Source organism: Aspergillus costaricaensis (genome assembly GCF_003184835.1).
Source record: "Aspergillus costaricaensis CBS 115574 unplaced genomic scaffold BO79scaffold_3, whole genome shotgun sequence".
Taxonomy (NCBI): Eukaryota; Fungi; Ascomycota; class Eurotiomycetes; order Eurotiales; family Aspergillaceae; genus Aspergillus; species Aspergillus costaricensis.
Window position 1 is genome coordinate 1 of NW_020291803.1, and position 22,058 is coordinate 22,058.

The 22,058-nt window shown below is 50.5% G+C and overlaps 9 protein-coding genes across 9 annotated transcripts; 5 read left to right on the forward strand and 4 right to left on the reverse strand.

Moving 5' to 3' along the window:
- The first annotated feature begins 442 nt into the window (after positions 1–442).
- BO79DRAFT_41538 (NUDIX hydrolase) lies at positions 443–1,327 on the forward strand. The gene is made up of 2 exons (XM_025689221.1): positions 443–624; positions 763–1,327. The coding sequence occupies exons 1-2, from the start codon at positions 564–566 to the stop codon at positions 1,188–1,190; spliced, it is 489 nt and encodes a 162-aa protein (XP_025543746.1). The 5' UTR covers positions 443–563; the 3' UTR covers positions 1,191–1,327.
- Positions 1,328–2,111: 784 nt separating this feature from the next.
- On the forward strand, positions 2,112–3,559 carry BO79DRAFT_41545 (DNA-directed RNA polymerase II core subunit RPB3). The gene is made up of 3 exons (XM_025689222.1): positions 2,112–2,245; positions 2,364–2,932; positions 3,059–3,559. The coding sequence occupies exons 1-3, from the start codon at positions 2,192–2,194 to the stop codon at positions 3,450–3,452; spliced, it is 1,017 nt and encodes a 338-aa protein (XP_025543747.1). The 5' UTR covers positions 2,112–2,191; the 3' UTR covers positions 3,453–3,559.
- Positions 3,560–4,805: 1,246 nt separating this feature from the next.
- Positions 4,806–7,383, reverse strand: BO79DRAFT_41550 (uncharacterized protein). The gene is made up of 2 exons (XM_025689223.1): positions 6,560–7,383; positions 4,806–6,487 (listed from the first exon to the last, which is right to left on the reverse strand). The coding sequence occupies exons 1-2, from the start codon at positions 7,101–7,103 to the stop codon at positions 5,163–5,165; spliced, it is 1,869 nt and encodes a 622-aa protein (XP_025543748.1). The 5' UTR covers positions 7,104–7,383; the 3' UTR covers positions 4,806–5,162.
- Positions 7,384–9,707: 2,324 nt separating this feature from the next.
- Positions 9,708–11,101, reverse strand: BO79DRAFT_206759 (c-type cytochrome). Its single transcript, XM_025682039.1, has 5 exons — positions 10,965–11,101; positions 10,511–10,542; positions 10,280–10,438; positions 10,124–10,218; positions 9,708–10,058 (listed from the first exon to the last, which is right to left on the reverse strand). Exons 1-5 carry the CDS (start codon positions 10,990–10,992, stop codon positions 10,034–10,036), a joined length of 339 nt encoding a protein of 112 aa, XP_025543749.1. The 5' UTR covers positions 10,993–11,101; the 3' UTR covers positions 9,708–10,033.
- An 803-nt stretch (positions 11,102–11,904) lies between these two features.
- On the forward strand, positions 11,905–13,030 carry BO79DRAFT_186928 (uncharacterized protein). Its single transcript, XM_025680505.1, has 2 exons — positions 11,905–12,462; positions 12,558–13,030. The coding sequence occupies exons 1-2, from the start codon at positions 12,085–12,087 to the stop codon at positions 12,963–12,965; spliced, it is 786 nt and encodes a 261-aa protein (XP_025543750.1). The 5' UTR covers positions 11,905–12,084; the 3' UTR covers positions 12,966–13,030.
- A 920-nt stretch (positions 13,031–13,950) lies between these two features.
- Positions 13,951–14,812, forward strand: BO79DRAFT_186929 (TspO/MBR family protein). Its single transcript, XM_025680506.1, has 2 exons — positions 13,951–14,102; positions 14,158–14,812. Exons 1-2 carry the CDS (start codon positions 14,000–14,002, stop codon positions 14,637–14,639), a joined length of 585 nt encoding a protein of 194 aa, XP_025543751.1. The 5' UTR covers positions 13,951–13,999; the 3' UTR covers positions 14,640–14,812.
- Positions 14,813–15,097: 285 nt separating this feature from the next.
- BO79DRAFT_272172 (uncharacterized protein) lies at positions 15,098–16,614 on the reverse strand. Its single transcript, XM_025687417.1, has 3 exons — positions 16,153–16,614; positions 15,742–16,067; positions 15,098–15,690 (listed from the first exon to the last, which is right to left on the reverse strand). The coding sequence occupies exons 1-3, from the start codon at positions 16,573–16,575 to the stop codon at positions 15,204–15,206; spliced, it is 1,236 nt and encodes a 411-aa protein (XP_025543752.1). The 5' UTR covers positions 16,576–16,614; the 3' UTR covers positions 15,098–15,203.
- Positions 16,615–18,043: 1,429 nt separating this feature from the next.
- On the forward strand, positions 18,044–18,845 carry BO79DRAFT_165176 (OB-fold domain-containing protein; the record flags this gene model as incomplete). Its single annotated transcript, XM_025679242.1, has 2 exons — positions 18,044–18,292; positions 18,443–18,845. Coding segments are annotated over exons 1-2 (537 nt in total), but the record flags the coding sequence as incomplete, so codon positions are not given.
- A 392-nt stretch (positions 18,846–19,237) lies between these two features.
- Positions 19,238–21,923, reverse strand: BO79DRAFT_234844 (uncharacterized protein). The gene is made up of 3 exons (XM_025684420.1): positions 20,675–21,923; positions 20,519–20,621; positions 19,238–20,465 (listed from the first exon to the last, which is right to left on the reverse strand). Exons 1-3 carry the CDS (start codon positions 21,485–21,487, stop codon positions 19,414–19,416), a joined length of 1,968 nt encoding a protein of 655 aa, XP_025543754.1. The 5' UTR covers positions 21,488–21,923; the 3' UTR covers positions 19,238–19,413.
- Positions 21,924–22,058: the final 135 nt, after the last annotated feature.

Genomic DNA, 22,058 nt, shown 5'->3' on the forward strand with positions numbered 1-22,058 from the left:
CCCCTCCCTCCGTCCCTCTCTTCCTCCCTATCCGTTCCCTTATTTTTCCTGGTATCCCTCCGATTATGATGTTCTTTTACCTTCACACCTCTCCTTCCAGGTTCCCGTCCGCCGCGGGAGTGAACGGGGATACCTAGTTCCTGAAACTTCCCTCCAGTCTTAAATCTTTTTTTTACCCTCCCCCAAAAATTTCCTGGCCTACTTCGACCGCCTGGCCCATTTTCGCTTCGGGAACAAGACAGGAACTCACGGTTCACCGGCCAGCTCCTCATCCACAAGGCCGGGCCTTCTTCTTGTCTCAAATTTCCGTCGTTGGACATTTCACGCCTCCTTTAGCACCGACAGTGTCGTCACACCGATCTTGTCTTGAATTCGGTGTCATTGACCTTTTCCCTCAACCTTGATTCTCTCCATTCCTTTCATACCTGTGTCGCGTGAAGCACAGCTTGGCTGTGTCGCACTGGTTTTTGAATTCTTGCTATATAGACCGCGTTATAGACTTTTCTCTGGTGTTTTCTTATTCTTTTATTCTTTATTCTTTTTTTTCGTTATATTGATTTCCAATGTTCAAAATGGCGGATCATCCTCGCTCAATGGAGTCCCGTGTGGGACGCAAAAACCAACGTGAGTAACATTCCCGGGCTTCTGGCCATCTGAACTCACTCTACAATACCGTTTTCGCCGGTTTCTGCACGTACTGCAACTCTCAATATGACGCAATACTATTTGTCGCGCAACGTGGCTAACTCGCGTTGTGTATAGGGTACGGACCGAAAGGTGAACGACTCGTGGCCGGTGTGGTTCCATTGTCCGCGGACAAGACGAAGGTGCTCATGATCCAGTCCGCGGGGCGAGGCGGTTGGGTGCTTCCTAAAGGCGGTTGGGAGACCGATGAAGTAAGCGCCCAACAAGCCGCCTGTAGAGAAGCCTGGGAAGAGGGTGGAATAATATGTACGGTGCACAAAGACCTGGGATTGATCCCGGACATGCGGCCATCGACGTTATTGACGTCCACGGCACCGAAAGCATCATACCAGTTCTTCGAGGTCACAGTGGACCGGGAAGAGGACCAGTGGCCCGAAATGCACAAGCGGAAGCGTCAATGGGTCACCTATGCGCAAGCGGCTGAGTCGCTTGCCAGTCGTCCCGAGCTTCTGGAAGCGCTGAATCGCAGCTCCCTGCGGAGGTAGCGATGGCGTATCATTTCTCTTCCCTCGTTCTAGAGGGCGGGGGAAGTTGAAATGATGGAGACTTGCCTGTGGGCTAGAGCTCCATGACGACTTGACATGAATCTTGAAACCGAAAAGAAAAGCTACTCTCGATTTTACCTTCTTGCTTCGATTCATTTGCCTGGGTTTCTGCCTCTGGTTGGCTATACTGCTTTTGGTTTTAATTCTCTTCTTCGGGCTATTTGGGCAGCCCGACGGCTTTCGCGCGTGAGGCGCACTTACCACTATAGAATCCATGACGGAGCGTCAGCATAGAATGTTAGAGGAGTACGGTCTGGCGGCGGTACAGCCGACGGATGGAGCAAAAGTTGATGGGGTCAGCATGACATGCTTTGGGATCGCATCCTACGGTTGGAGCGGGCATCTGCTTTTGGAGAGGGTCATTTCTTTTCTTCTTTTTTTATACTTCTTCGACTTGATATACCCTTGCGACGACTTGCTGGTTGACTATGGCCCGCCAGCTATTCTGGCTCGAGAGCTGTCGACAGGTGCCTCCGTTGGTGCTGGGGATGAACTGCCTTTTGCTCATGCAAGCTAGGAATCTGACCTGCAAAGGAAGAAAGCAAGCATACTCCTCATTTTGCGAGGCAACAGAAGACCATAGGGGCTGGCTGTCTGCTCAGTGTGTAACTTAAAGTAAGCCTGTAGAGATCGTAGACCTGTAGACCTGAAGACAGTTAAGCCCATATATAATTAACACTAAATTTAATATACAATGTTGCTCTTTAGTCTTTGAAGTTTGAACTGACCTCAGAATTTTGATCTGCGGCAAACGCCGCAGCAGACGCATTACCCAAACAGGCAAAGCGCGGGCTGCAGGTCGGCGACGAACTTGACCTCAGCTCCTTCGCCATTCATCATTCCCTCCAGCATCAGTCCTCTCCTCGCTGCTCCATCTTTCACCACCACAACCATCCCTCCACTCGATAGGTAGCGCCTCTGCGCTACTAACCGCACCCACCATGGACTACGAGATGGATATTGAGCCCACCGGGCCCCAAGTCACCGTCCGCGAAGTGAGTTCACCTCTTACCAATCCACCTATCCACCATCTATACCAACACCAGCCCATACGTTACACGCACCCCATCCAACCTGTCCAACCATCTCTACTAACACTCATAAATTCTCCAGGCTGAACCCACCCGCGTTGACTTCAAACTCACCTCCGTCGACCTCGCCTTCGCCAACTCCCTCCGCCGAGTAATGCTCGCCGAAATCCCCACGATGGCCATCGATCTTGTTGAAGTGGAAAAGAACACCTCCGTACTGCCCGACGAATTTCTCGCCCACCGTCTAGGCCTTATTCCCCTGATCAGCAAAAACTGCGACCAAGACGTCGAGTACACGCGCGACTGCGAATGCGAGGACCACTGCGCGCGCTGCTCTGTAACCCTGTCGCTGCATGCGCGGTGCACAGGCGACGATATCATGCGGGTGTATGCGCGCGATCTCGTGGTGTCAGGAGAACGGGCGAACGAGTGGGTGGGAAACCCGGTGATTTTGGATCCTGAGGGAAACGGACCCTTGATCTGTAAATTGAGACGCGGCCAGGAGTTGAAGATGACGTGTATTGCGAAGAAGGGCATTGCGAAGGAACATGCGAAGTGGATGCCTACATCGGCGATTGGGTTTGAATACGATCCGCATAACAATTTGAGACATGTGGATTACTGGTATGAGGAGGATGCGGCGAAGGAATGGTATGTTTTATCCCAACCTTCATCTTCAGACTTTGTTCTCCAGCACCTTTCTGCATCACCTACTGCAGAGGATGGTGTTTTACATGAGCAAGCGAAGATCAAATGCTAACAGTGACATCAATACAGGCCCGTCTCTGCCAACGCAGGATGGGAACAGCCCGTTCCCCCAGACCAACCATTCGACTACGACGCCCAGCCCAACAGCTTCTACATTGACGTAGAGAGCATCGGCACCCTAGAGCCGGACATGATCATCCAGCAAGGAATCACAGTGTTGCAACGGAAACTCGCCTCCGTGATCTCCTCGTTATCAGGCACCGAAGGCGCAGACCGCAATGGCGTCATGGGCGGCGACGACGAGGATATGATGGGTGTGCGCAGTCCGGATGCCTACGAGCCCCCCGAGGGTATGGATGGTGGCTTCACGGCGTATGCGAACGGTGGTGGTGCTAGTGCATGGGGTCCTAGTGCTACGACGCCGTATGGAGTCACGCCGTATGGGGGTGGATATGGATTCTAAGGTGGAATCATACCTTTCATCACACAATGAGGGAAGAAGTACGCTTCTACCTTATTCACCCATTCCAAAAACCACCATGAAGAAACTGGGGAAATACAAAAACTCAAACCGAGTCAAGTCACCTGCTCAGGCTCAGGCTCATGCTCACCATACCAGTGACGAACGTGACCATGACCGTAGCAGTGACAGCGACTATGCCACCCACAATCTATCATGCAGACTCACATGAAGTCACCTAACAAAAACATACTTACCATAACTACTTGCTACCAAGACCATACTTCGATCGATCTATCAGTTAGCATCCGGATGGAGTTCGGCGGGAGTTTCACATTTCTACTTGATTTGCGGCCGGGCGCGAGGAATTACCTACTTACTTGCTTGCTTGCTTTGCTTGATTCAATTCACATATTATATTAACACATACTTATTTCTTACTTCCCATCTTTGCTTCTTTTTTCTTATCTGGGTTTCAAACTACCCGCTGCACTACATTCAGTATCCACTGTTCTGTGCAACGCTACGCTATGCTATGCTATGCTGCGCTTTGCCTTATGCCTGCCTAGTCAAAACCTTGGCTACTCCTGTGATATTAGAATTCCTTTCCTCCGTTATTATGGTTATTATTACTACTATTTCGCTATTTACAACGTACCCAATGGCTGTTGCTAAAAATCGGGATACATGGTTACCTCAATACTAGCAAGATTATCACTACATACTAAAATCACATTGATACCTACAGACGAAGCTGCATGAATCTATATGCTAGTTATGATGAGGGACAGCCAGTAGTAAGCGCGTATATATACTATGATGATACGATGGATAAGATCCCATCGATACACAAAAAGTAGTAGGTAGTAGGAAAAGGAGTAAAGTAGATCCAAAGAAAAGACAGGTAGATAGGATGATAGAAGATAGATAGATAACAGGCAACCACACTACAACACCATGTACTACCGATCAAAGATACCATAACCAGCCGACCAACCATGTACCCATAACCGAGCACACTCCGTCCACCAAGTATTGACAGGAGAAATCCGAATTGAGGGAAACCAAGCGAGAAAACCGAGGACCACGTGCGCCACAGTAGATGATGATGATGATGAAGCAAGTAAGCAGGCAACCACACCAGCCGGCCGGCCAGCCTATTACCTTCGAGGGGATGAGAGGGGAGAAGAGATGAGAAACAAGGAATGGGTGTATGGATGGCAGCAAATGGAGGGGAACAAAAGACAAGACATGTCACGAGATGCGAGGTTGCAGCAGGTAGATTGCAATGAATCAAATCAAATCTTGTCTATGATTTTCCCTTCCCGCTTTTGGACATGATGCCAAACAACATGAAAAAGCCCTACAAATCGTGTCACTGAGGTAGAGGGAGATGAAGGTGGAGATGAGGTGAGCTGAGAGAAGACAGAAGATAGGGCTGGCCAGAACCAATGGAAATCTGTAGCGCAATGGACGCCAGTGTACGCCAGCTAGCCAGAGCGATGCGAGGAGAGAGAAGTGAGATGTAAGTAACCGAAGAAAGGGGACCTGTAGATGAACGCCCACCATGTGCACAGCACACAAGACCAAATGTTTCCGAATGGATCAGATCGACAACGCCATGTCCACGTGATGCAGGTACAGAGACAAAAGAAGGAGCAGAAAGACAAGGAACGCCTGCCTATGCATGCAAGATCTCTCGACTCTGTTGCATCACACCCCGTCAATCGCGTCCGTCCCCAGATCGTCCGACCCGTCGGCTAATACTGGGTTCTGCGGCAAGCGCCGCCCGAACCCGTAGTAAAACTCCAGAGTCTTGGCTTTCTGTTTGTCTCGCACAGATTTGAGGTAATCATAGCTGCCTTCGAGTCCTCGGATTTGTCCGTCAATCACAGCCTCAACATGGCCCAGCATGCGACCGTTGCTACGACTACTGGACTCGATGCCCGTGAAGCTCATCGAGTCGTTGCGTCGAACTAGCGGACTGACAAGTTTGCGCCGCAGGGTTTCCAGATTGACCTTGAGGGTTAGTAGACGGCCGCGGTGGTCCACCAATAGGTGCTTGTTAGTGACAGTGCGACTACGGACATTGGCGAGCAGCCGCTTGTTCTTTTCGTATTTGCGAATCGCAGCAGCATTGGCTCCCATAAGCCTAGTCCACAGCGACTCCAGCATCTCGCCCTCTTCGCGTTCTTGTACATCCGACTCGCGGACTACAGTCCGTTGAAGATTCAGAAATTGGCGGTCGATCGCTTCAAAGAGCGCGAACAGCGCCGTTGAGTGCGTCAGCTCGTTGTTGATCGCCTCTTCTAGTACGGAGAGCATTTCGGTAAAGGTCCGAGTGAGGGTTGTGCGGGTACGCTGGGCAGAGGTTTGGCCGAAGACCGCGGTGACGAAGTTGCCAAAGGTGGTTGGGGTGCTGGTCAGTTCAGTGCTGGACCCTTCCCCACTCGCGGCGCTAAGTCGCTCCAACGCCCCCAGTCGCGCAAAGATCCCGTGGAGGTTATCGAAGACGACCGACGGTAACGTACTGGGCGGTTGCGACGATAAGGCCTCTAGTTCACGCTTGGCCCAGTCCATGGCGAGCAGGATGGAGTCAATGTCCCCCTCAACATCGGAGAAGAAGCGCGCCAGCTCCAGAGAGAGCGACTTCAGCGACTCGGAGAGTTCGTCCAGTTGGCGGACAATGATCGGCGCGCTGGTCATATTGGTCCCGCGCACCGATTCTCCGAGGTCCCAGACAGCCACCCCAGTCTCCTGCAAGGCGGTTATTTGATGCGCGCCATTCTCCGAATAATAGATGAGGGGCTCGAACGAGCGCGCAAACCCTGACAGCTTGACCAGATCGGGTATCGCTTCGGGAACGCTGGGTAGGAATAAGGCGCGCATGAACGCGATCGATATGAAAGCAACGATTACAGAAAGAATTGCGTTGGATTTGGAGCTAGTGATCTTATCGAGTTTGGACCGCAAGTAACTAAAGAATGCGACAAAGGGCTCACGGTGCTGAACTTCCGCGCGCACAGCGAACCGGATATCTTTGAGGCGTCATGAATTAGTTCATTCCGGCCAGGAAGCTGCAAAGGGTAGCAAACCAAGGTGAAGCCTACAATTGCTGAGGTTATTCCCCGACCCAAAGTCCAGACCCTCGCCATCCGGGCTAGCTCTTGCACCTTTGGGTCCCGGGCTCGGCGAGCGACCTTTCTCTGGGGTCTCTGCGTCGGCTGGCAGGGGGACATTGGCGGCTATGGTGATGTCAGCTGTCTCTGCGGACTGGCTGCGTTTCCCTGCGGTCGGCGCCTCCAGCGCATCCTCATACTGCGGACTAGGCTCGCGCGATTGCGACGGGCTCAGTCCGACCGAGGGCTTGAGGCAGAAACGGTCGTAATCGGGATTGCGCACGTAGGGCTGATGGCGATACCAACCACTTCCTTGTACATAGTCATACCTGCGTAAGCCCGGAGGCGACCAGCGATCTCCGTTAGGCGTGAGGTCGTCATCCTCCCCATCCGATTCCTCAGAGCGAAAGCCCGAATGCTGGGAAGGCAAACCGAAAACGGGGGATTGACGAGCGTTACTATTGCTCTCGAAGTCCTCGAGCGACGCATCCAATGAAGGATGTTCGTCGAAGGCGCTTTCCAGCTCGTCTAGCATGATAGACGGCGTTGCGCACTGCAACACCAAAGAAGTCAAGGCCACTTTTGATCGCTGCGACGTCGTGAACGACTTGCGCAGCAATAGACAATAACTTCAGAGGGTGGGTGCTATCAAGGTGATAGAAGAACGAGGGTTAGTTGCGGGCGCGCTAAGATCCGGTTAAGGAAGGGAGAATAGAAGCTATGCGCCAAGGGAGAGAAGGGGAAGGAATGGATGATGACAGGGGTGAAGGGTAGAAAAAGGGGTCAAGATTACAGCGGATATGGTTATAGATGTCCCTGCGAGTGAATCCAAGAGAGAGCAGGGAGGAGGGAGAGCAAGACATGGGAAGGTTGAATGATGGGTGGGAGGGTAGCAATGTAGTAGTAGTAGTAGTAGAAGATACGCGGGACGAGAACCCGGGGGGGGGGAAAGCCTGAGTGCCTGAGGAATGGCCAGCAACGGCGAGCGATCAGGCCGGCCCGACGAAACAGAACTGGGGGAGAAGTGGGGAGGTAGATAGAGCAAGACGAAAGATGGTCCAGTCCGTCGAATCAGTCAGAATGCAGACGAGAAGAGATGATCTGTTTGGCTAAACCAGTTTTCTTTCTTGCTTGCACTCTTCTGTCTGTCTGTCTGCCTGGTCTGTCTGTATGTCATGAAATGACCAGCGGACTAACGGGAATGCGACAAGTCACGACGGGTTACAAGAGGCGCTTGCAGAGGACACACACCCACACGAGGGGTCACCTCGAAGGGGGGAAGGAGATTTATTGGAGCAGCTGTTTTGCGCCGTTAGTTTAGATAGTAGGGATGAGACAATAATGATAATACGGGTGGTAGTTTATATAGGAATGGATTGATGTATTTGATGGGAGATAGATGGTAATAGATGGGAGTCTTCAGGTACAGGAAGTACAAGAAGGTACAGGATAATACCGGCCCGCCCCTCGCATGCCTTCCACGGCTGGGGTTTTTATTTCAATCAAAAGGAAAGAGCGACCCATGGAGGGGCCCCGCTAGGTGGCTGGTCCAATCAGAATCGCTGCGCCACGGGTCAGGTGGGATCATGGGATGCTCATCCCTACAGGCCCATCGTAGCCTCCAGTCTGTCTGTCCTCTCTGTCTAGACTTTCCTCTCTCCCGGTCGCTCCCAGTCGACAATGTCCTTTTTTACTCTTTAACCTCCCGTCGCAACATTCCTATATTTCTTCAAAAGAATTGTCCTCGTAAAACAAGGGAACGTGCCTTGGTTCATGGATCTCGTTCCTGTGGAAAATTAGGAACATTCCATCTGGTGGAGGGAAGAAAAAGAAAAGAAAAAGCCTCCTGGTGGTATCCATCTATCTTTATCGGGCCCATCGGCTCCCCTCCAGAATCACCGATGCTGATGCTTAGGCTCACTCGCGCATAAACACTTAGTTACTCTACTACTGACCGAACTAGACTACATTCTACCTTGTACTTTTTTCGATTTCGCAGGGTTCAAACTGAACTCCACAGTGACTGCGTTTCATCAGACAGACTAGGACCTGACCGACAGACCGATCCATTTTCCTTCACCAAGCAACCTGGGTGACTGCCTACGTACAAAGTACTATACTTCGCGTTGGATCGCATCGCATCGCATCCCACCAGATCGACTTAACCCCCGGCCACTATCTACTCCACAGAATTATTGAGACATGTCTCTTATCCGGAACAAATTCCTCACAACTCTCACGTAGTCTAACAGACAGACATACTGCAGTTTCCTGCACCTTTTTATCGATAGTTATCTGCATTTCTTTTCCCACCCCGCTAGATAAACTATAAGCCCACCAAGATAACCTACCATTCGACAACCATCATATCGGCGTGACTCGCATCCATCCATCCATCCGTCCTAAGTCACGACCACATGACCACCCAACGAAAAGGTTCCTCGAACCTACCTATCACCGTACCGGTCGTTTCCGTAGTTCGCAATCAAGCCCGATAGAAGTTCACTTCAGTTCAAGTTCAAGTTCCCCCAAGGTTTGGAAGATACACTGATTTCTTCTCTTTCCTTCCCCTCCTCTCTGCCCCCCTCCTTCAGGACGGTACGTAGTATTTACCCTCCGATCGAGCAGCTACCTGGTTGGCTCTAAGGTCATTTTACTAGAGGAACGGTACCTTCTCGGGACCATGAACCTACCTATCAATGGCTGGCTGACAACTGGCCCAACGGCCGGGCCCAATGACCATCCTGAGCTGCCCTCCACGGCCCTGCAAGGATCATCCGCCAGATTGCCGGTGCAGTTTGGCCACCGTTGTTTTCCTCGCTGACTCGTAGGTAGATACTAGTAGTAGAGTTACTCACTTCCCACCCCCGAGGGGTCCCCCTTCTCCGTCCCCTCCTCTCTGCAGCACATACGTGGTCGCGGAGTCGCGCAGGACGAATCCCCGGCCAGCATGGGCTGCACGTGATACATCTGAAACTCGGGACGGGGGTCCAGCGCACGGCCATCGGTCCGTCAGGCAGAAAAGGGAAGCGGCCTGGTTAGGTAGTCTAAACAATCACTTAAGCAATACTGTGTAGGAAAAAAGCATATTGTTTTGTTTGTTGTCATGTGAGAGGAGATCTCTTCAATTCATTATGGTCTCAAGCAACCAAATTGTTTTTAAAACCATGATACACACAAGAGCTGGAAGGTAACACATTCGTAGAGGACACATAGGAGACGGAGGGTTAAAAAAAGAGAACAAGAAGGGAATATGTAGACAGCGCTCGCGGAAGGAAACAGGACTCTATTGTATCTGTATCGTTCCAACGCAGCAACGCCAAAGGTCTATCGCGGGTAAACAAGGGCGTGGTAATGTTACAGTCCCTGACTGTCGGGTTGCCGACTCACCGCCTGTTTCCAGCGCGGATAAGCGGACAATGTTCGGCAGGCGGGTTCTAGAAAGGTTCATGACGGTGAGGTGATTTAAGCGGTGCTCTCCTTGAGGTAACTGTAAAGGTACAATTGTCAGCGCTCTGCAATACGCCATTTTGGATCGTTCGGGATAGCACATACGTGATGAGGTCGTTCCTCTCCTTGCCCTTCTTGAGACCACCGAAGGCCATCTTGGTACCGGGGATGAACTTCTTGGGGTTCTCGAGGTAGGAGAACTGCAGACAGCATTAGCCACAATTCTTCTATACAATATGCGATTTGGTGAGCGGAGCATACCAGAGAGTTCTCATCCCAGGTGACACCAGCCTGCTTGTTGGCGTCGGTGTAGGCGTAGCCCTCGGCCTGACCGGTCTTACGGCCGAAGAGACCGTTCAAGTTGGGGCCGACCTTGTGGGGACCACCAGCCTCAACGGTGTGGCACTGAGCGCAACGAGTCTGGATGCGACGTTAGTATACTGTTCTGTCCGAGCAAATGTCGACTTGCGACGCAGAGCGATCACAACTCACCTGGAAGAGCTTGGCACCCTTGGCGGAGTCACCTGAATCGAAGTCGATGTTAGCGAGCTGTTGTTTGGCTTTGTCTGCCGCCTCGGCCTCTCTCTTTTCCCTTTCTGCCATTTCCTCGCGACGTTGGATCCAGCAAGGTAGAACACAGGCATCCCAGCTCATGATGACAAATGTGACGCTCGACTTATGCTGTGATTGTGAAGTCGACTTTTGTCTTCCGACGCAGCGTTGTTTAAAGAGTAAAAGCGTGCGGTTTGCGAAAATGTAGAGCAAACGCGACAGCAAACGCGATGAATCGAGTCACAGCAGGCAGAAGTTTCGAGCGCCAGCAACAGCCATCATAAAGCGGGAAACCATCACGGCATTGGGTGAATGCAGTGTTTGAAAGCACCAGTGAATGAAGAGCCTCCGAAGACAAGGAGCGGCCAAAACAAGGAAAACTGCGTCAGCTTACCGGGAGCGAAAGAAGCGTCCTTGCCCATTTTGAATGTGTGTGAAGGGATTTAAAGGGTATTAAAAGGTGTAAAAGTATTATACAGAGGAATTGGTCTTGCGGAGGATATCCTGGGGAAAATAGAAGCGATGGAGGAGAGAAATCGGACGAGGGAAGAAAAACTTGCGATCAATTTGTACAAGAGCGGCCAGCCTTTGCCCCCAACGCCTCCCGTGATCCGGATTGCGGCCAATCAGGGATGAGATGATTCAGCACAACGGGCGCTTCCGGGACAAGATGCCGGTGTCTTTTTTGAGCCATGCTCCATGTTTTCCAAGAATTGTCTCCATTTACCCAGATCGATCTGACCGAGTTCTGGTCAATTGACCCCTGTGCATGCCAGGCTTGAGACTCCATGCTTTTTTTTTGGGAGTCCCTACACTACTCTACAATAGGAGATGATACTCGCTGAATCCCTTCCGAGCATATAGCGGCTTTTCTGCCGGCGACTGACGTAGCGCTTCCGAATGATCTCATCCTCTGTTCATACTTGCCAGAATTGTGCCTCCGTCATGGTGGCCCAGTTCCCTACGTAACACACACAATTATAGGGCGGTAACTACGGAGAAGACCCGGAGAAGATACGGAGTTGGGCCACCGCAATTGAACTGTTTCTGGTCCCGCAAAGCCCTGGTGTTGGAAATTCGCGCGCCATCATTTGTCCTCCGAGTTTGGCCGACTTGTCATGGGAATTCGTGTTGTTCCGCTCCGCCGGGGACAATCCCGAGGTGGCCTGAGGCAGAGGGAACAACAGCCTCAACAGGCACCAGGAACCGCATACTTGGTTTATTGCAAGCACATGCACATGCACATAGCAAGAATTCATTAGTAGCCATATATTTGTCAGATACACAATATATGTGATTGGTATCTTTCACAGTAATCTTTATTCAATCTCCAGCAGTAGCACAGCGTAGACTCAACGAAATCATCATCACGTGATCCGTATATCCTCCGCAGACCAGGAAAAAAATACCCGCGCCGCAACACCAACAGGTCAGGCATTTCCCAGCAGCCAACTCCAGCTTTCATCTGCGGTGCACCTCACCAGTCAGCCTCCACCTACCTTGCTCTATACACAATGCCGCCCGTCACAATCCCCCAATTCCTCCTCCCCCGGGGCGCTCCCTCCCCGCTCAGCCTCCGCGCCTTGAGCCGACGAACCACCTACCGCATCACCAGCAGCACCACCCAGCGATGCGCCTCCGATGACAGCAAACCCCGCGTGCTGTCCAAGCCCGACAAGTTCCGTCCTCCATCCCACCCCGCGCGCCGGGTCGTCCAAACCCGCAATGGGAAGGTTGTCAACAGCGGTCCCATCAACTACCCGGGGCCGAAACTGAGCGAGAAGGAGAAGGAAGAGCAGAAGCATAGGCAGTACCCGAACATGTTCCCGCCTGAGGGGACCGTCATGCACAAGTTCTTGACGAACCGGTGGATTCACATTTGGATTGCGATGGTGAGACATCCCTCCTTGTTTAGCTGTTCAATCGCAAGATGATATATGAACAGCGTACTTGTGGTGTGCTTTGCTAACTCTATGTGATTGTGTAGGGTGTACTGACCTCCCTGGCTACTTTTACATTCACCACAAACTTCAAGCACTCGTCGCCGTTCGCTCATCTGCTGCCGCCGTGGTCGGCGCTGCTGTCGCACCCCATTGATACGGTTCGGCAGGCCATTTCGGTGTTCCGCATGCATGTGCAGCACAACTCGATCGAGACGAGGGAGAAGCGTCGCAGACGGGTGGATGATGCTGAGAAGAGACGGCAGTATCGGGTTGCTCATGGTTTGGAGGAGCCTAATGAGAAGGATGCTGCTGGTGCTGATGGAAAGGGGGAGGTGGCTGTGGATGACCAGTCTCCTGTGGCGAAGGAGCAGCAGGGTGAGGATGATAAGAATGTGTATGTTGATTGGGAGGGTAACAAGCGGCCTGTTAAGAAGTGGTTGGGGATTTGGTGAGAGCATCGCCTGGAGACTTTATAGCTAGAGGCATTACATCGACATCATCAAGCATTGTATATTAGCCTTTGTTCTCTTCTCATATTTTATCTGTTTGGACAGGTATAGTCATGTGCTTTGTCATAGCAATGTGTATTAGTTTGCTCTGTCTACTGCAGTTGCTTAATACAGGTTCTATTCAGCTGCACATCTTCCAGCAAGTGCAGGGAATTATCCCAACTAGAACTCTGCGGTGAAATTTTAACACTGATGACCAGAGTACTATGGTGTCTTGTTAGTACCCATCTCCATGATAACATGAGCTTGCACAGCTTTCCAGACAATGCAGGTACATGGTGCTTTGCATTGGGTCCCTTATGCTCTTACTATCCTTGAACAATGTGCAACAGGGTCAAAATGCTGAAATACTTCTGCTGTAAATACTGCACTAGCAAAGCATCAGCAAGCTTCCTAGAAAGCATACCTACATAAGCCCACGGACGTATCACAGATGTCGCTCTGCATACCTGCTCTATCAACCACTTCAAGGCCAAGCGCTGCGGTGTTAACATGCAAGACTCATTACTTTGCCAGACTACTCCATATTTCTAACATAAGCAGTGCTCCACAGATCTTCATTCATCTTTCAATCAAATGTAGACATGCCCTATATCATCTCCTGCATGTGATAAGCTTCTCCACACGCCGTGGTTCACCAAATGCGGGGAAAACCGAGTGATTGACAAGCACTGAAATCAACAAGATACTTTCATGATCAACCTTTGGCTTATTGCCTAGTTAATACTATTTCCAGTGGAGCAGTCTTCACCCCCAATATAAATATTATATCTCCCCACTGAAGACAGTCGGTTATATCTACCACGCCTCACTTACATTCCTTGGTCGGATGCGGATGACGTCGACCACTTCCAGCTTCCGCGATCGATCGATCCAGACGAACAAATAAATACATCGCAACTCCACACTCACACCCCAGATCCTCTTTACCTATTCTACAATCCAAGCCGAAGCTGAAGCTGAAGAAATAACCAACCATGCCCTGGTCCGCTGCACTCCCTCAGGCGATGTTCGCCCACCCCCTAGTCTCCATCGTGACGCCCATCGCGACAGGTTCTCTAGTCGGGTACCATACCAACCGTGAGCTTCCCATACCTCTCCACTTCTTCGAGCACAAAAACTGAAAATAAACCAGGCAAAGGCCGCACCAAACAAACCTACCACTCTCTCAAAAAACCTCCTCTCTACCCACCAACCTGGGCCTTTCCCGTCGTCTGGACCGTCCTCTACGGCATGATGGGTTTCGCCATCCACCACGCAACAGTATCAGGAACCATAGCCGGCGAATACCCCCCTTCACTATCATCACCATCATCAGCAATAGTCCAAGACTGGACCGTCAAGTCCCAAACACTATACATCTCTCAACTGGCGTTGAACCACCTCTGGATGCCGCTGTTCTTCATGTTCCGGAAGCCGGCGTGGGCGTTGGCAGATCTACTGCTTCTAAGTGGGAATGTGGCGGCGTTGATGCATATCTGGTGGAAGCATGATCGGGTGGCTTTTTGGTTGATGACGCCGTATGCGGCTTGGTTGGGGGTGGCGACGTATTTGAATGCTGGGGTGGGGATTTTGAATAATTGGGTGATTGGGGGTGAGAGGAGGAAGGAGGAGTGATTTTGATGGATGGTACATGGAGTACTATATGTGATGTGTGTATGTGTATGTTTATGTTTATGGGTGTTTTGAGGCATAAAATCGAATTTGGGTTGAGTATGTAAGATATATATGTTGGCTTAGGGAAATAGTTGTACTATTGATTTGGTTCCAATTTGAATGAAGTGCTGTGGCCGTGCTCTCGGCTTCTTGCAGGTAGCAAAGTGGCCATTGGTAACGCAGCAGTTGTTTTACGAAGTATTAGTTTCCCATGTCTATACAATCTGCAATTTAGGAATGACTTTACAGGCCATGGACAATGAAGTTGGGTGCCGCCTACTCTCCCTAACCAGACCACAGGCATGATATAGTATAACCTGCTGCTAGCTAGAATAAAGTTTGACGCGGATCTCTTGTCCCCATTGTAACCCCCCTCAACCACCAAATAAGGTCTGCAAAGTAACCATAGCCATCAATTCGTTAGACAAGCCACTTCGCTCAAGGCTTGCCTTTTGTGATTAAGAATCTGCAACTCCGTAAAGTCATTCAAAAAGACAGCGTGGAGAAGTCGACATTCTTCATGATCTATGAAGTGGTCAGCAAGATGCAATATAATGCCAGAACAAGAAACGAACCTGAAGTTGGTACACTGGTAGCGCAATTAATGATAATCCAATCTTCAACGGCTTTCTTCTGCAGCCATTCAATGTACTGCCCTCCCCCCTGAAACCGCTTCACATGATCGTCAATTTCATCATGATTTCTCACCAGTTCAACAGCCCACTTCTTCTCTGGTATGTAAAAATCAGCTCTTCCGGATGCCGTCCTAGCCCATTCTGTGGAAATTGGCACCCCTCGGCCAGCTACTTCACAAAACGCCCTGTAGAACTCATCTTGGTACTGCGTTTCAGCTGGTCTAGGTTGTGCTGCGGTGGATAGTTTCCTGTCAGTGGTCGAAGGCTTCAGGTTCATCTTTGAAAACTCATGTAGAATTTCCATACACAGCTGAGTCAAGTTGGTGAAGCGCGACGGCAAGGCTCTTTTATCTTGGCTAATGAGGTACTGAAGCCATCTAAGGTCCTACTTAGTAGAGGCAACAGCAGATATGTAGGACGATACTTACTTCTCATGCAGGCGGGACGGCAGAACAGCAATTTCATACTGGTCTGGGTTCCCTTCTGGACCCGTATGCATCCTGTGGATCCAGCCTCTTTCATAGCATTTCTCCAACCCTGGTCTCTGTTCCCAATTTATATGCCCCTTCTCTGTAATCTCGCAGAGTATTTCGCGAACTGGACCTTTAAGGTCTTTTAGTTTAGGAAAAGAGCGAGACACGCCGCATTTCGCCACGAAGTTGAAAGCAGATTCCTCATCACCGTCGAGGATGTTGAGAACATACTGCTGGGATATCGCAAACATCCTGTCATGTTTCGTGTCGGTGCGATAGGTCTACCGCAAGATTAGCCGTTCAGGTTACAACGAACATAGACCAAGTCGATCATAAAGACCAATAGAAGCGAAACGTGGAACATACCTCACAAACGAACCGTATCATCGCCGTTACGCCTCCGGGGTGCCCATTCGTAAGTGAGAACAGGTATTTCTTAGCTTCTTCATCAATGGTAACTACCAAGTCGGGGAATTCGTATCGGAGAATTCGGCAAAGAACGTCATCAAACTCTGACTCAGTATAGAAGAGGCCAATTTTCGGTGAATCACTACACGATTGGGGCGTGAGTGTTATGCATTGTCTTTCGGGTATAGTGGCTGGACAATAGTTGAGACCCTGAGGCGGTTCCACACCCGTTGATGGACTCCCAAAGTAGCAGAAGAGACAAATGCGTAGTTTATATCTGCAAGGCTTGTCTATCAATAACTTTATTATATGGTTCCACAGGTAATCATCATCGTATGACCCTTGGGCCTCATCCACAATCACAACAATCTCATCGTTCATGAGGTTTGGGACCTGACCGCGTGGAAGACGTTGTTTGAGCGCCTTAGCAAGTGCCACCCATGGCTCTGTGTCGAATGTAACAAGGTCTTGTTTCCAAGTGTAGAAGAATGGGACAATGCGTCCTTGAACTTGCAAACGACTTTGAAGTAATCGTGCCAACGTGGTTTTGCCGCTGGCAGGAGTTCCTCTAACGAGGATAACGGGATAGGCATCGATGAGCTTGATTAGCTCAGTCACCGTGTCCTGTCTAAGGGATATATGCGAAAGATCCTCTATCGCCATTGTCAGCCAAGGAATATGTATTTGGGGATGAGATCGAACCTATCCAGCAATATTCGGTCTCAATTCCGTCTTCACCTGGCATCACTGCTATATGATAAGCTACAGCATGGAATGGTGGAAAGAGGTACCAACCTTGCTCAATACTTTGAGGGACTGCGGACGACACAGCATCTTCATGAGAATTGAGAGTGTGTTCGCACCGCTCACACTTCTTGTCGGGATCGACCGAAATTAGACGAAACTCCCCTTTCTCGCACGGACAATAGAATTTAAGACGGCCTGTTGTAAGAATGACGGTGCACTTTCCTGAAGCCAAGATGCGAACTGGGGCATTAGGAAGTTGGGGACAACCTGCATTGGTCATAGCGGATGAGGAATTCACCGAGTTAGCGGCCATTCTTGGAATCAGTGAGAGGCTGATGGACACAAAGGAGTCATCTAGTTGGTCAGGAAGGTAGGATGGTGCTTGTATTTATACCTTGCAGTCGCAAGATTTAATTAGCACGTCAGGCTTTATTCACGAGTTAGGGTGATAATTACTCTTCAATACATTAACTGCTCTTCCTCTCTTCCATTCCTGATCTAGTTCATTACATTAACTCTCATGCAATATATTCGTCATCCCCTTAGTTTTCTTCATACTCATCTTCCATGCTGCTGCCACTTAGCGGTCATCTTTGCAGCTTGGAGCAATGTGAAGTTGCGCCACATAATACTATATACCTCCATCCTATCTATGAAGGAATCCTTCATCTATACTATTCTGAATATGTTCATATATGATCTCTATCATTTCTCATCTGGAGTAGCGCGCCATTCTAAACTCACTTCTAGTAATAATATATAATAAATAGTATATATAATTCTTGATGCAGCTGTGTAGTAGTAGTAGTAGTAGTAGTCAACTAGCTCTAATATCTACCAATAACCTCTCTCCGAACTAGTACTTAGTATTTCTTACTTCTCTAGTTAAACAGTAACCAGAAACCCACTAAGGTCACCTAACCAATGCCAAACCCAAAGAAGAAGATAAAAGAAGTGCAAATAACAGGAAATATAAATGAACATCCCCATACATACCCCCTTATCACCACATGACCCCCATCCCCCACGTGACAGATAACAAAGCTACTGCCGGTTTCCCCTCACCACCCCCATCATTACTCAAATCAACAAACACCACCATCTCTCCTCCTCATCCTCGCAATCTCTCTATTATACCCCCCATCCCAACCCCAATGACCCAACCCCAACCCCAACCCCAATTCCAACCATGAAAATGCCCCCCCTCCCACGGGCATGGCGACAGCACACAACCATGACGCCCTTGAATTCTACCCAGCGTATTGTTTCAAGGCGTCCCCAACCCACTTCACCTGGGTGAAGATGGCCGCGGTGGATGTACTACGATTGAAAAGAAGGCCGGAGTTTCCAGGTACCTCTATCCTACTCCCTTTTCCCTACTCTTTATCATTTAAATACATATCTTGCTACATATAGCACAATACCATACCATACAATACTCTATCTTCAACCCCTCCCATTACATCTAATCCATCCATCTAACCCACTCACCGAAAAGCAGACCCCAAAACCTACTTCCACAAAAACCATCCCATCCAATACATCTCCCTTTTAGGAATAATAACCTCTCGAACGGATCTACCCACGCTCACGATCCTAACGCTCGACGATAGCAGCGGTGCGACGCTCGATGTGGTGGTTCAGAAAGCCATTTCTACACCCTTCACATCCATGTCACCAACTGGAATGCACACACACATATCCCCCACAACCACCCTCCCGCTGGACATAACCCCCTATACACCGGGGACGCTCGCGCACCTGAAAGGCACAGTGACCACCTTCCGCGGCGTGAATCAGCTGCAGCTCGAGCGGGTATTCCCTGTGCGGGACACGAACGCTGAGATGCGGTTCGTGGATCAGCGGTCGCGGTGTTTGGTGGAGGTGTTGGATGTGCCGTGGCGGTTGGGGAGGGAGGAGGTGGAGAGGTTGAGGGGGGAAATGGAAGGGGGCGATGGGAGTGTTGGTGTTGGTGTTGGTGTGGATGAGGAGGAGGAGAGGGGGAGACGGAGGAAGAGGAGGAGGGAGGAGAGGGAGGAGAGGGAGGAGAGGGATCGGAGGAGGATTTGGAAGATGTGGGAGAGGGAGGAGAGGGGGAGGGAGAGGGAGGCGGAGGTTTGTAGGGTTGAGGGGCGGAGGGTTATGAGGGTTATTGAGGGGAGGAGGGTGAAGAGGCTGGATGGGGGTGGATGAAGTGTGTGCGATTACGAAAGGTGTGGTATTAGTGATATTATACATTTTATAGCAGAAGAGGAAGGGAGGAAAAGGCGCCAAGGTTCATTAACTGAGGGAACTTCGTGGTACACGTTCAAAAAGGAATAAAGTCAGAGTGGCTAAATATAAGACGTAAGAAGCCAAGAATGATAATGAACGCTATCATAAGTCATAACTCATAAACGGATATCTCTTTTCATACAAAAAGCGCGCCAGAACGATAAGTATCAATGGTCAAACACGGTCAGCAGATCAATATCACCTATACCCATACGGTTTATAGTCGTAGCCGGTGGCCGCGCGATAGTAATCCTCGTCGCCGCCCCAGCTGCTGCGCTTGAGTTTTTCTCGTTCGCTGTCTCGGTTCCGCAGGGCATCGTATAGTCGCCTATCGCCATGATCGGGGCTAAGGTTGTGATATTTGCGACTGTCGTCGATGTCTCCCGGAAGGGGAGATGTAGTTGAGGGGTAGTAGTAGTCATTGTCCGACAACCCTCCATATCGAGAGCCACTACCATGGCCTAACAGGTCGCTTTCGGAGTGCCTATAGTCGCCGCCTGTATGAGCACCCCGTGACGGACTTCGAGATCGTCCGAACGTAGTTGTGGGACGTGAAGTCCCGGTGTGGAGGTGCGTCTCCGACATTCGGGGTCCGATCTCGATCGGGCCATCTTTCGAGCCAGATCCTGCGGACATCGAGTTCGCATGGCGATGGCTGGGTGCTTTATCTTCGTACACTTTACCACCTCCAGGATGCGCAGTGTAGGGCTTCCTTTCGCGTTCAATAGGCCGCGATGGTACCTCTTTGTCCTCATCATCGACAATAGCAGAAGACGATGTGCTATAGTAGGGTTGACGTTCACGCTCTCCCATTGAAGGGGTTGAGTCGACGGAGCTCACTGATGCCTTGTGCGCAGATTTCTTGTGACGCTGTGCGGCTACCTTTTTCAGCTCGTCCTCGGTAATGGGCGGCAAGTCGACGTTGCAAAACTCCATGATTTTCTGATCAATCTCTTCCCTCAATGAGAGGTCTGGGGCATCAGGGAACAAGCGCCTTGAGAACTCCTTGGGTAGTCTCTCACTCCTGTTATCAGGGTTGTTGATGGGCATGTTCAAGAGCGCCTTCTGGAAGCGCTCGTACTCTTTCTCAGGATGGGCCTGAATCATTAAAGTAGCCCAGCGGGCAAAACCACGAGGAGTCAGGCCCGGGATATCAGGCCTCTCATGGAGTTTATTTTGTACGAGATGATGTTCCACTTCAAGCCTTCGCAGCAACCTCGAGATCTGGGATGTACGGTCGTCAAAGATGTCTAGTCATAGGTCAGCAACAATCGCTCCATTACTGAGGTTCGCGAGAACCGACCTTCCCAAGGGTATGGATCAGATGACACACTTGTATCTGCATAGAACTGTTTCATCTTCTCAGGAACTACGACGAGAGTATTCTCCGGCGGGTAATTCTCGATCTACCCAGCAGATTCGTTAGCCCCAGAACACACCGGTTGCGGACTGCACTTACAAGGTGGACTGCGATGCCGCGCAATAGCATGCTGAGCTTTTCTGTTGGCTTCCCGTCCTCGAAGAACTTGCCCCATACTTTATCCAACGTTGTCATTTCAGTTACCGTAGCTTCCCTTGATGGCGGCTTTGGTCGGGACTCCATGCTCTGATGATGCTCGCTGGCCTGACTCTGGCTTGTTGGCGATCCGCGTCTTTCACCCGGCTGCCCCACGGATGGTCCGGGGAATAAATGAGGGCTGCTGGGATGTACAGGCGGCACAGGTGCTTGGTATTCCGGGTTACCCTGGGGAATCTTAGGCGGTGGTGGAGGGGTATTCTGCGGCCTAGGTGAATGAGACGGTTCACCATACATGGCGGCTGTAGCTGGATGACTCCATTGCGGCGGTGGTGGTGGTGACGGCTGTTGATCACTTTGCAAATTGTCCAACCCCGTCGCTTTCAGCTGTTGTATCACCGTCGCAGTTATCTGAGAGACCACCTCTGGAGACAGATAGGCTGGAGAGTCAGCCTGGCGAAAGGCCGAATTCACAGCCTCGTTGATCCTCCCGGGAGGAGGAGGTGGTGGTGGTGCTTGCTGCTGATGCTGCTGTTGCTGCCATGGAGCTGGCTCGTAGGGAGGTTTCGGATAGTAACCTGTCGGAGAAGCGGAGGTAGGAGGAACCTGAGGCTGAGGCATATTCACCTGCTCCGGCCCATATTGTGCAGGGTACGGAGGAGTGTAAGAAGATGCGCCATTTTCGGCTGGATTGGCATGGTTCATGCTTCCAAACTGCGAGTAAGAAGGACTGTTGGGGAAGCTGTTGTAAGCCATCGCGCTGGGTGCCGGGGCGCACGACGCCGGTCAGTCTTGTCTGCCCTGCGTGATCACGAGCGCAAGGTAATCACCAGAGCAGCCTTGTGAGTGAGGTAACGAGCTGGTGTAGTAAATGGCTACCGGGAGCGTCAAGGACAGAAATATCAAAGCAAATGGAAGCAGAGGTGCGACAATCGTGTGGCAACGGACAGACTGGTCTGCACCAGAACAGAGGGAAAGAAGTAGAAAATAAAGACGGGGCAGGAAGAGGGGCGACGGATGCTGAAACCAACGGGATACACTCAGTGTGTAGCGAAGTGGGCTGGGTCTGGCAACAAAACAGAAAAAAGAGCTGAAGACTGACAGCTTGAGTGGGTCGTCGCGTGTCTGATGCAGAAAGAAACAGAAATTCGAAAGACAAAGAAGAAAAAAGCAGATGACAACTAAAAAAAAAAGATGTTGACACTTGACAGAGTTGTCTACACTGGAAAGAAAAGACAGGATGGCCGTTTACGTCATGGCCAGCGGGGCTGCGGGGATCTCTTTTGGGAGACGGAATGGAATCATTTCGCCTTTGAGTGACCTTCTA

Excerpts from the sequence above, each read along its gene's own strand:
- BO79DRAFT_41538 (XM_025689221.1), top strand. The coding sequence starts at position 564 with ATGTTCAAAATGGCGGATCATCCTCGCTCAATGGAGTCCCGTGTGGGA. Across the intron at positions 625-762 it reads TGTGGGACGCAAAAACCAAC|GGTACGGACCGAAAGGTGAA; the intron begins GTGAGTAACATT and ends CGTTGTGTATAG.
- BO79DRAFT_41545 (XM_025689222.1), top strand. The coding sequence starts at position 2,192 with ATGGACTACGAGATGGATATTGAGCCCACCGGGCCCCAAGTCACCGTC. Across the intron at positions 2,246-2,363 it reads CCCAAGTCACCGTCCGCGAA|GCTGAACCCACCCGCGTTGA; the intron begins GTGAGTTCACCT and ends TAAATTCTCCAG. Across the intron at positions 2,933-3,058 it reads GAGGATGCGGCGAAGGAATG|GCCCGTCTCTGCCAACGCAG; the intron begins GTATGTTTTATC and ends ACATCAATACAG.
- BO79DRAFT_41550 (XM_025689223.1), bottom strand. The coding sequence starts at position 7,103 with ATGCTAGACGAGCTGGAAAGCGCCTTCGACGAACATCCTTCATTGGAT. Across the intron at positions 6,488-6,559 it reads GGGGAATAACCTCAGCAATT|ATATCCGGTTCGCTGTGCGC; the intron begins GTAGGCTTCACC and ends GACGCCTCAAAG.
- BO79DRAFT_206759 (XM_025682039.1), bottom strand. The coding sequence starts at position 10,992 with ATGGGCAAGGACGCTTCTTTCGCTCCCG. Across the intron at positions 10,543-10,964 it reads GGACGCTTCTTTCGCTCCCG|GTGACTCCGCCAAGGGTGCC; the intron begins GTAAGCTGACGC and ends ACTTCGATTCAG. Across the intron at positions 10,439-10,510 it reads AGGGTGCCAAGCTCTTCCAG|ACTCGTTGCGCTCAGTGCCA; the intron begins GTGAGTTGTGAT and ends CGTCGCATCCAG.
- BO79DRAFT_186928 (XM_025680505.1), top strand. The coding sequence starts at position 12,085 with ATGCCGCCCGTCACAATCCCCCAATTCCTCCTCCCCCGGGGCGCTCCC. Across the intron at positions 12,463-12,557 it reads TTCACATTTGGATTGCGATG|GGTGTACTGACCTCCCTGGC; the intron begins GTGAGACATCCC and ends GTGATTGTGTAG.
- BO79DRAFT_186929 (XM_025680506.1), top strand. The coding sequence starts at position 14,000 with ATGCCCTGGTCCGCTGCACTCCCTCAGGCGATGTTCGCCCACCCCCTA. Across the intron at positions 14,103-14,157 it reads AGTCGGGTACCATACCAACC|GCAAAGGCCGCACCAAACAA; the intron begins GTGAGCTTCCCA and ends AAAATAAACCAG.
- BO79DRAFT_272172 (XM_025687417.1), bottom strand. The coding sequence starts at position 16,575 with ATGAACGATGAGATTGTTGTGATTGTGGATGAGGCCCAAGGGTCATAC. Across the intron at positions 16,068-16,152 it reads TGATACGGTTCGTTTGTGAG|ACCTATCGCACCGACACGAA; the intron begins GTATGTTCCACG and ends ATCTTGCGGTAG. Across the intron at positions 15,691-15,741 it reads CCGTCCCGCCTGCATGAGAA|ATGGCTTCAGTACCTCATTA; the intron begins GTAAGTATCGTC and ends GTAGGACCTTAG.
- BO79DRAFT_234844 (XM_025684420.1), bottom strand. The coding sequence starts at position 21,487 with ATGGCTTACAACAGCTTCCCCAACAGTCCTTCTTACTCGCAGTTTGGA. Across the intron at positions 20,622-20,674 it reads GCGGCATCGCAGTCCACCTT|ATCGAGAATTACCCGCCGGA; the intron begins GTAAGTGCAGTC and ends TCTGCTGGGTAG. Across the intron at positions 20,466-20,518 it reads TGATCCATACCCTTGGGAAG|ACATCTTTGACGACCGTACA; the intron begins GTCGGTTCTCGC and ends ACCTATGACTAG.